Here is an 11,808-nt window from a genome sequence, read left to right as displayed (position 1 = left end):
GTTCATCATAATCTATGCTCATAATGCATAAAATGGATAAAATGTTGATATCTGAAAACTATTTCACAAACATAAATTACTTTAAATTTCTAATTTTGTTTTGTTTATAGAACTAATTATCACGATAATATCTCTCACGGTAGAATTTCTGTGCTTATTAAGAAGACTATAAGACATCACGAGCTTCCAAAATTGTAGCAAAATATTATTCGAGCTATTTCTTCTATGCCTTCCTAGATTTAACATTTATTTCAGAACTTTGGTTTAATCAGTTTTTAACTCTACATTCTCTATTCATAGCAAGAGGCGATTACAATCATAGGCGCATCTAGGATGACCTAATAGGGAGGGGGGGTTGTCACTACAAATTTTCTGTACCTCCCAGTTAAAATGGGGCACTAGAATACCCCTTCCACAACACCAGGAATATGTTAAATGTTAATAATATTAAACATTTTAAGTTTGACAGCCATCTGAGAGCATATTATTATTATTACATGCTTTACAAAAACAGCTATAACATATCCGAAAACTTACCCTTTTGGAGACCGCCCGATAACACAAAAGAATTTCGAGAAAATGAAGCTGTATTACTGGGAATAACAGAGGCTCGGGGAAATGGCTATTTCTTAAGAAATACGAAACTCATCTTCTACCTTTTACTTAGAATTTATACATTCTAATATGGGCTTCCAAAACACATATATTTGATTGTAAAATATGGGCATGTATTTGTATTGCTTAAATAATATGTATTTTAAATAAATAAATAAATATATATGTGTATATATATATATACACACACATTAAATTGTGCAAATGGCAATAGCCTTATTTAATTTCAATAAACATTGAATCACAAAAAGTACTTGCTCCGCCGGGAGTCGAACCCGGATCTCTCACTTGCAGGGTGAATACGCTAAAATGACACCACAGAGCGCTTACTTAACAATAATTGAATCGGGAAAAGTATATTTATATATATTTTAATTTAAAATCATATTGGGATATAAATTGACATGTGAAAATATGAAACGCTAATCATTCAATTACCAGGATGTATTATAAACAACTTTTTGATAATTTCTTATGAGTTCTATTAGTGACATTATTTACTCAAAAATATAGAATTATTCAAATGTTGGACATTCCTTTACTATTTTATATCATATCGGTAATGAGTTGTGATGTAACGTTGATATTAAAAGTGTAATGGATATATGATTGTACATTAAAGGGATAGAGTGTCCGTCTCTCTTCCTTTTACTCCATGATCTGTGTTGTTGGTCACCCTGTTTTTATTTATTCTATTGATGTCACACGGTTGATGGTGGTTGGTGGTTATTGGTTATGTGTTTGTTGTCTTTGCTTAGGTCTCGCACGTTTATTGAATGTTTACGTAGTGTTTGTTAAAGGTTATGTTATTCTTATAGCTGTGTTAAAGCTTTGTTTTTAGTGATATGTGTATGAAATAGCGAGTATTTTTTCAGATTATACTTTATTTATTGTGAAATTAAAATGTTCCGTCGACAAGCACGTTTACGTCGAGAATACTTATACAGGAAATCCATTGAAGATAGGCACAGAAAAATTCAAGAAAAAAAGGAACGAATAAAACGCAGCCTAGAGCAAGGAACGACTATCGAAACAACGTTGAGGAAAGAAGCAGTCAATATTGTCCATAAGTTAGATTGGGAGGACAGTGGACCTAAATTAGCTGTTGCACTTGGCTCTGAAGAAGGAGGTGGAGGTTCTCAAGAAGATGATGAATATAGATGGGCTGGGGTTGAAGACCCAAAAATCATGATTACAACTTCTCGTGACCCTTCTTCGAGATTAAAAATGTTTGTAAAGGAATTGCGCCTAATCTTTCCAAACTCACAGAGAATGAATAGGGGTAACTATGAAATGAAACAACTTATAAATGCGTGTCGGGCCAATGATGTGACTGACTTTATTGTTGTTCATGAACATCGAGGTGTTCCAAACTCCTTAGTAGTTTGTCACCTACCTTATGGCCCTACAGCTTACTTTACAATGGCTGACGTTACCATGCGACATGATATACCAGATATAGGCACGATGTCTGAACAATATCCTCACTTGATTTTCCACAACTTTACAACCAAACTTGGTGTGAGAACATCTAATATTTTAAAGTATTTGTTTCCTGTTCCCAAAGAAGAAAGTAAAAGAGTGATAACTTTTGCAAATCATGATGACTACATATCCTTCAGACATCATACGTACAAAAAGGTAAACTTAATTTACAACTTTTTATTTTGTTGGTGATAGGTTTTAGCATATAATTTCAGAGAAATTTTTTGTAAAGTAATAAGACTGGATCTGTAAAAAAGGAATGTATTGATCCAATCAGCATGTCTGCATACTGTTTAATCCTTGCAGGTCATTAAATCTTCTGTAGTGGCATAGTATTTGGGTACCACCACTCGAATGATCGTAATTATCAAATCATCAATATTCATTAGTAAACAATCCTCGCTACAACTACGTTTACCAAATTACGTTATATTTTAATTATGTTGTATTTCAAATTACAGTATAAAAAGTAATAACGTTATGGTGAATAAAAAATAATCTAGGATATGTGTTTATAAAATATAACAAACAAAACAATTTAAATGTGATGTGAACTTATATTTGGGTACTATCTTGAGAGATGTTTTTCCTTTTTTGCCAGCAATGCAGGTGGTGCCGCCACCAAAGCTTGCACTGATGGCCAAAATCATTTCCAATTGGTACTGTACCAATCTTAGATCATGTCCTAAATCTTACAATGTGATCTGAGTTGGGAAAATATCAATTAGAAATACCCCTGGCCACCAGCGGAAGTTTTGGTGTGCCACCCCACATTTTTGGTGAAACAAGAAAAATATCTTTCGAGATAGTAACCAAATTCAAGCTCAGATCAAGTGAGCATGTGTTAAGGTTATTTGTAACTTTTTATGTTTATAATACATACGAATATATAGCCTAATAACAAATATATATAATATATCTATATATGAAATATGCGCTTTATATTATATTAAATAATACAAAGTTTATTTATACTAAGTTTGGAGAATTACAATTACTTAACAGAGTAAACAAACATGTCTGACAGCATTTACAATTTTCTAATTGATGATTCGATATTATCTATCACTCGAGTGTTAGATGATTATTATACTGCAGCTTAATATTTTAAGCCTACTGGTAGTATTATTTTGTATAATTATTTGAGCCTTTCTAAACACTAAATGTAACACTTACAAAATTGTCAGTTGGTTTTCCTGAAAATAGACATTTTAACACGTATGTTTTAGGAAAAAATTTATCATAATCGACAACTTTCATATAAGGGAGGTCATGGTACCCCTTTCAAAGGAGAATTGCTCAACATGTCCATGAGCCCAATGAGTCCTCTTAATGGCCTCCTCCATACTTGTACATTTGTACAATATTGTTTTTATGGAACTAGTACAAGTATTTATATCCCTAATTGACATGTCTTTTTGTGGGGTTTCTAAGCTCCCCAAAGTAAGTTTGGAAGTTAAAACATTTTTGGTTGATTTGGTCAAAAACAGACATTGAAACAAGTTTTTTAAGAACACCTGTTAATCAAGTTACTGAATTAGCAGGTCAGCCAGCGAAAATCTTCATATTTGGCGATTTCAATTTACCCTATTATGATATGGCTACAGCACCATCTGGTATTCCCCGTCAGGCCGGAGAACATCTCCATGACATGGCATCACATCACTCACTTTGCCAGATTAATCACGTAAGAAACCATAGGGGTGTGACCCTTGACTTGATTTTTTCCTCCGAACAAGACTTACTCTCTGCCGAATCATGCTATTGGTTGATTCCACCAGACATCCATCATCCTCTTCTTATTACAACTCTCTCGGGAATTTCTGTGACTGAAAAAGCTAATTGCTACGTGGTTCATAATTTGTGGAAGTGTGACCTTCCAGCTGCATTTCTGGCCCTACAGCATATTGATTTCAACTTCACGCAAGAGTCATTTTCTATTAAAGATAAGTTTGATCGCTTAGAGGTCATTTTGCAAGATGTTGCAAAACACCAACAACAATTGAATTGTCTTTTGGTGATTGTTGTTGTTGCTGTGTTGGGATTGTTGTTTTTGGAGGGCGAGTCCTTTGAGAAAGTTTGGTTTCTCTCCCTTCCCCAGATAGTTTTCAGGGGGTTTAAAACGACTCATTATACAGAAGAAGATTGCCCATAAACTATATAAAAGTACCCTCAGTCGTATCCACTATTACAAATTCTCAAACCTAAGGGACACTTGTAAAACTTTGTCTTGTGAATGTTATAAACGTTATTTGTCTAGAGTTGAATCGAATGTATCGTCTAATCCCTGTGTGTTTTGGGGCCTGGTCAAGGCTTAGAGAAGATCATCTGAAATTCCGCCAATCATGCATTTGGATGAAAGAGAAGCGAAGACGTCTTCAAGTATATGTCAACTATTTTCTGATTTCTTCTGCTTCGTCTTCTCTCCACCTTCTCTTATTGGTCCATTTCACAACTTTGCCAGTTACGACTGCCTAAGCAGCTTCAGAGTAACCGAGGAGGAAGTTATATTCAGGCTTGAACGATTGGATGCTGCAAAGGGAGTTGCCCTGACAATATTCCTCCAATGTACTTAAATACTGCCGTTCTCTCCTTGCAAAGCCTCTGTCAGCTCTTTTCAATGAATCTATTGAAAAAGGTATTTTTCCCAGGACTCTGAAGAAGGGCTTTATTATTCCTCTTCACAAGGCCAACGATCCCTGCAATATAAGAAATTACAGGCCCGTAACTATTCTACCTGCTATTGGTAAATTGTTTGAGAGCTTCATCATCGATAAGCTTAATCCTCTCATATCAAAATTAGTCCATCCATCTCAGCATGGCTTCATTAGTGAGAAATCCACCGTAACTAATCTTCTGATTTTTCAAGAATATGTTCTAATCGCCTTCCACAAGAGCAAACAAGTCGACACAGTGTATATTGACATGGCGAAGGCATTCAACAAGGTCAATCACTCCATTCTTACGTCAAAGTTAAGGGGTTACAGTGTATCTGACCCGTTACTATCATGGATCTCTAGTTACTTGTGTGACCATTCGCTTATCGTCAAAGTTGGCTCCTATTCTTCTTCTAAATTTTCTCCAACTTCTGGGGTCCCACAACATTCTTTACTGGGTCCTTGTCTCTTCAACGTTTTTGTGAACGATCTTCTTGAGGTGGTGAGTGTGAACGCCCTGCAATTTGCTGACAACCTGAAAATATTTACAGAGATATCATCGCCTGGTGACTTTCTGAAGATTCAAGAAGGTTTATCTTCTGTTGAGAAATGGTATACTCGAAAAAATATGTCTGTAAATCCAAGCAAAGGCTCTGCTTTTACCTTCCATAGAATCAAATCGGCTTTTCATCCATATTGAAACATTCTTGTTCCAAGATCTAACAGCATAAAGGACTTGGGCGTTCGATTTGACAAGGATCTGGAATTTTCCCTTCATATAGATCATGTCTGCAACCAAGCAAACTGAATGCTTGGATTCATCTCTAGATTTTCTAGAGGCATACACAGTCCGGCTGCTCTTCGCTCTCTGTACTGCTCCCTTGTAAGACCCATCGCAGAATACACAAGTCCAGTGTGGTCCCTGTACACTATCGGTTCCCAGATGAGATTAGAGGCTTTACAGCGCCGATTCATTCGGCTGGTTGGGGTCCCGACTTGGATATGGCTACCTGGATGTTCCCGTTGACAACATCGCCAGAAATCTTCACCTACCATCTCTCGCCTGGCGACGTGAAGTGGCTGATGTTCTGCTTCTTAAGTTATAAGTTTTTAAATTTAATTCCAAGTGAAATTAAAATTAATAGATCTATATTTATTTTTAAAAAGAAGCTGAAGGTTTGGTTATTGAGTAGAAGTGTTAAAGATATTGAAAATTTATATTTAGTTGTTCAGTAAAAATATTTTGTTCTTATTTTATAAATTTTGTAAATGTATGTTTTTATATTGAAGGTGAGTTGGATTTCTCTAATTAATGTGTGTTAATTTGATGGTTAAGAGTAATTTTAGTTTGTTTATTATTATTTGTTTGTATTTTCATATTGTTATTATAGAACTTGGGTTTGCTGCTTATTATTAAAAAAATTAAATTAAGAAGCTGATGATGGCTCCCACCCAAGTGCAAGATTATTTTCTTTTTGGGTTGGTATATTTTTTCTCTGTAATCTGTATATTGTTGTATACTGTATTTACATGTATTTAAAAAAAGAGAAAAAATAAACGCATTTATTATTATTATTCTTTGGAAGAATGTTAATGGCCAGGTGCAGTGCCCAGATCTCCTTGCCGAGATTGACTTTAGAGTTCCCTCAGCTAAAACTAGCTGATTACAATAGTCCTTTGGCAAGATTTGCTCGAATGGGTAATCGAATTGCATGTGAATGCGATATTTTCTGGGACAGTATCCATTGCCATGCTTTGACTGTGTTTTCCTCTTAGTGCATCAATTTCTAGTAGGCCTATTATGTTAACTCTACCTAATTTGCACAATATTTTATTTCAATATTTCATGTCAGTTCCTTGGTTAGAATACATGGTTATGTTTCTGTTATGTTTTATGCTATGTTACTTTTAGATATTTATTTTTGTTAATCACTTATATTTTTATGTGCAAGTTAAAATTTGTTGTCCTAGTTGGGTTGCATTGTTGTTACCATAATTTTTTTTATATTTATATACTGTAGTAACTTAATAGCAACTGCGACTCTTCTTCAAGCTTGCAAATTTGTATCATTTATAAGTTAGCGTATTTATTAATTAATATTTATAGAGGTATTGTCGTTTTGCTAACTTGTATTATTCATGTACTTCTTGTAATCAATTGTAATAATGGCTGCTTGCATTGGAAATAAATAAATAAATAAGAACATTGATAACAAATGGACAACTGTTATAAAAGGAGGGATCATACAGTAGTCCATTTTTAAGGTATTGGTGAAGTTAACGGCCGGAGTTGCCAATTATAGTTTCAACGTATTCTGCTTGCCCTCCTGAACAAAAGTGTATGTATATATATATATATACATTAAATTTGTATAAATGGCAATAGCCTTATTTAATTTCAATGAACATTGGTTTCAGAGGGTAGAAACACAAATAACTAATTTTAACATTAGAAATGGAAATTTCATTTTGTGGTTATATTTGTGTACTATGCTTCTTGTTATCTATGTTTTTCAGCCTAATCTGTGTCTAATAGCTTATCGTAGTGTTCTGTATTCAGAATAGCTTAATACAAACCAACAACCATCCTGTGAAGTAGTCTTCACTGCCTCGTAGTTAACCATGGCGCCTATTACTTAACTACTGCAACAGGGTTAATTCTAAATACCATCATGTAGTTTAACACGATTCACGTTATCAACCCTTTGAGATCAGGATTAAATTCATATGATTGGCCTCTCATATCGCTTCACCAAAATAAAAGCCTTAGCTTGGCAGGCCACAACTAGTGAACCTCGCTGTTTTGATGTTCAGCTCTTCAGGCCACTACCTGTTGCACACTGTATTGAGCAGTTTTGGCCACTTATCCAGTTTTGGCTGGTAAGTGCTGCAATCTCTCTCCACATTAGAGACCTCCCAATCGTAAAGGGTTAATCTATTTGTAATCTTCTACCTGTACAAAACATTACATTTTACAAGATGAAAATGACAAATAATGAAATTTAAGAACATGAAAAGTGGGTTATTTCCAAGATGGTAAAAATGTATGGTTATGTGAAATTACAATATTTGTTTGCTCTGTTAGGTTACGTTTTCTAGCTCGCAATAATAGCCTCGTAATCAAACCCTCTAGATTTTGATCTTTTATGTACTACCTCGAGGGATGTTTTTCTTTTGTTGCCAATTAGGAAAGCTGCTAGAGTAATTTCAGAAACTTCTATTAGACCTATTGTCTTTTTGCTAAATTTTTTGAAACTATACAAATCTGTATTTCAGACATAGTTTGATACAAAATATAAAATGGTGAGGTAAATTTGTTTATCTAAAGTGTGTTGATTTTACATAGAATAACCCGTTATTTACTGCACACACAAAATTGTGTCATTTTTCTTTAGTTTACTACTAGGGAAGTTATAAGTTTATTACCGTCAAACTTAGGAATATAGTTAACCCTTTCAATCTTACCCTAAATTATATATATGAGCATCGTGAAAAATAGTTCTAGGATTCTTATTAGATCCTTTACAGTGTATTCCTGGAATTTTTGGTGGATTACAATGAAGCAGCTATGGTAGGAAGGGCTGATTTGATGCAAATGTTGAGCTCCGGTTCACCTTCCTCTTATGTGCAGCATCTGAAATCTGATGCAGATTTTACTCCTGAAATCTGGAGTCATGTTCGTCTGAAGGGATCCAAAAAATAGTCAGCGATGAAGAACGAAGTGTTTCAAACGAAAACGAACCCCCCCCCCCCCGCATTGTTTCTGCATCAGAGAAAACTTGTCAGCAATTAATTACTTGTATATAATAACATACAAGTCTTTAAGAAATTGTTGTGTCTTTACTTAGTTTTCCATAAATATTAAGTGCAATCTATTTATTGTACATCTGTACCTCAAAATTGATTATATTGTGTCAATAGGTGAATCAAAACCAACCTGTCAGACAGGTCAACAGTGTGTTGATTTTAGAGGTGAGAGTAGACTGCAATAAGTAACATAACTTTAAAGTTGTCCTTACAGAGAGATTTTAAATATCTGGGAAACAATTTTATAGGAGCTTAGCCAATTTGTTTACTCTTAGAGTGTTTGGGTCTAAAAATGTCAGTGAAAAGTTTGAGGATATTTTTAATCACATTAATATTGTTTATACTTACTTGATGGGCAGTTCATGGTAATGGTCCAACTACTTACGGAAAAGAAAATAATTTCAGACTTTGTGACACATTCAAAAATCCATAAGATATTTCAGAATTCATAGAAAATCATGGAATTAATTTTATCTGGAAGTATACCAACTATCCAGGCAGAGCTTCCACACTTGAAGATACTAATTTCTGTAATAAATATAGTTGCTGTTTTAAGTGCTGAATGTGAAAGGCTTTCTCTATGATAAATAACTCTCATTAGATTCTCATTACGTGTTGACAACATTATAAATCAGTAATATTGTCAATTTATTTTGTGATGCCAGTCTTAGATGTTAACAGTTCAGAACAGTAACTACAAATATTCTTATATTTGTATAATATTTTATTGTAAATGTATGAATGTGAATATGTTTTATTGTCGTTCAGGCTTACAAAAGCATTGAGAAAGTCATTTATATTGAGCAGTTGCCACGTCACTAACCTAGTTAAATAAATAATATAAGGATATTTAAAGTTACAACAAATAAGTCAATAAATAAAAAACAGTTAAAAAAATGTATTGCTTAATAAAATCTTAACAAACAATCTCTATGAAAACTATAGACCAAATAACAATAGAAACAATATAAGTTGTACATACACAAACAAATATAAATTTATCTATTAATAAAATTAGACAAACACTGACTATAAAATGTTAATAAATAATTAAGTACCGTTGCACAGTATAAAAATAAGTTCTTAGTTTAAAAATTGATCACAGACATTTTAAAAAAATGCATTTAAAGAATAAAAGGGATTGTTGAGTAACCACTTATAAAATTTGTGTTTAAATATCTTCACTGAATGTTCATTTATAAGGTGAATAACCTTATTGTACACTTTAACAGACAATCCAACGTGACTAGATAAAGATTTGCTCAGTCTGTGATACCCAATTACTGCCTTATTCTTATTACGAGTATTGTGCTCATGAATTTCATTTGGAAATTTTAACAAGTCATGATTCTTCAAAATGAAAGTAATCAAATATATATATATATATATAAAAATTGATGATTGTTTGCACTTCTAATTGAGTGAACAAAGGCCTACAGTTAGCTTTTGTTTCTGATTTTGTTTTTTTTTTTAAGAATCTAAATTTCATCGATCCTAGAACAGTTACCAAATAAAATTAAACCATATCGAAAATGTAGTTAGCTACAATAAGATATATGTCGTATTTTAAATTATATAAAAACATTGTATTTTAAGTAGATATTGTAAATTGCATGTGTTGACATTTGTAACTCAAACTTGGTATCATATTACTTTATTGCAAGTTTTTTTAACATAGGCTATTTTGTGTTAAAGAACTTTATTCTTAGTATTAAATACAAATAGACTAAAAGTAAGTTTTTTTTGCACAAATCTGTAATGGAATGTACGTGTAAACAAATTAAAATTTAAGTAATTGCTTTCTAATTCATAATCTGATGTGCTCATGATAAATGGATACCTGAAATTATTTCAAATAGACCATTAAACCATAGTTTTATTTCAAAATCTTAAAAAAATTTCTCCCGGATCCCTTTTTACCTTGGGGGTGTTCCATTCACCCCAGATCCCCCGCAGTGAGCACTTCAGAATATATTCCATGAATTTAATTAAAACCTATGTGAGAAATTTAATATGGAATCCACAGTGCTTGTTAGCATTTTTAGTGATGGCTTAAATTGGAATAAAATCTTATTTGTAAACAATGTAAATGTAAACAAGTGTAAAATGTAAACATTATAGTAACAAACTAGCTATTAGTCACTCAAAGCTTCTTTTATACCAAGCCTAGTCCTGAGTTGCTTGGATTCTTCAAATACATTAAGAATTCTAAGACCGTCTACTCTCACCTCTAAAAGCAACAAACACACTGTTGCCCTGTCAAACGGCTTAGTTTTAAACAACTATTGACAAAATACAATTGATTTCAGTGATAGGATTTTCATGTTTAATAGGCTCTAAGTAGGATAGTGAAAGAGACTCTCCTTTCACAATAGTCACACAAGCTATTATAGACCTAGATTCATAGTCCAAGTCTGATTGGTTATCGCCTGGAGCTGAGGAGGATGATAGTATTTCACTTTAGTACAATATATTATTACAAATAAAATAGTTTTCCATTTGTCATTACAGTACATTTAAAATTACATTATCACTTATTGTATTCCTTATATGATACATGTTATTTTCATTTCTAATAATTGGTTGTAATTACACTAGTATTTTGTTCAATTTTCAGGTGCAAGGCAATATTGAACTCAATGAAGTCGGGCCAAGATTTCAACTGAAGCTCTACGATTTAAAGCTAGGGACATTGGATACTGCTGATACAGCTGAATCAGAATGGTGTCTCAGGCCTTACATGAACACATCGTACAAACGCAGATTTCTATCCCCAGATGATGGTTGGAATCAAGATGACACGACTGTCTCATCATAGTTTGTAATGTAAAATAAACTCATAAAATGAAAAGGACGTATTTTTCCCCTGGTGTAATACCACTTTATACATCATATACTGAGTGTTTTATAAACTCTCTTTTAGTTTAGGGATTTTTCTTTGGCTTAAGGCAAACAAGAAAGTGTAATATGAAGCTGTGTTAGAGATATTTAGTTACTGCCTGTCTTTCTCTGTGTATTTTTTATTTTATTTTTATTTCAGAAATCAGTAAAGATAAGAAATTGGAAATTTGGCACACCTATTTTTTTGCAGTCTCATGTCATTAGGGGTATTCAAACTGGATTATCATATCATGTTTTAAGATGGTTGAAGGTTGAATTCAAACTGGATTATCATGTCATGTTTAAGATGGTTGAACTTTTCAAAGCTTAATAACGTAAAAACTAACAAGATTTTGAAAATATT

At 33.1% G+C, this 11,808-nt stretch overlaps 1 protein-coding gene across 1 annotated transcript; it reads left to right on the top strand.

Moving 5' to 3' along the window:
• Positions 1 to 1,319: 1,319 nt before the first annotated feature.
• On the top strand, positions 1,320 to 11,415 carry LOC124359135 (U3 small nucleolar ribonucleoprotein protein IMP4). The gene is made up of 2 exons (XM_046811622.1): positions 1,320 to 2,256; positions 11,182 to 11,415. The coding sequence occupies exons 1-2, from the start codon at positions 1,519 to 1,521 to the stop codon at positions 11,380 to 11,382; spliced, it is 939 nt and encodes a 312-aa protein (XP_046667578.1). The 5' UTR covers positions 1,320 to 1,518; the 3' UTR covers positions 11,383 to 11,415.
• The last annotated feature ends 393 nt before the right edge of the window (positions 11,416 to 11,808 follow it).

Source organism: Homalodisca vitripennis, chromosome 1 (assembly GCF_021130785.1).
Source record: "Homalodisca vitripennis isolate AUS2020 chromosome 1, UT_GWSS_2.1, whole genome shotgun sequence".
Taxonomy (NCBI): Eukaryota; Metazoa; Arthropoda; class Insecta; order Hemiptera; family Cicadellidae; genus Homalodisca; species Homalodisca vitripennis.
The sequence above is the reverse complement of the archived record's forward strand: the minus strand, read 5'-3'. Positions and strand labels throughout refer to the sequence as shown.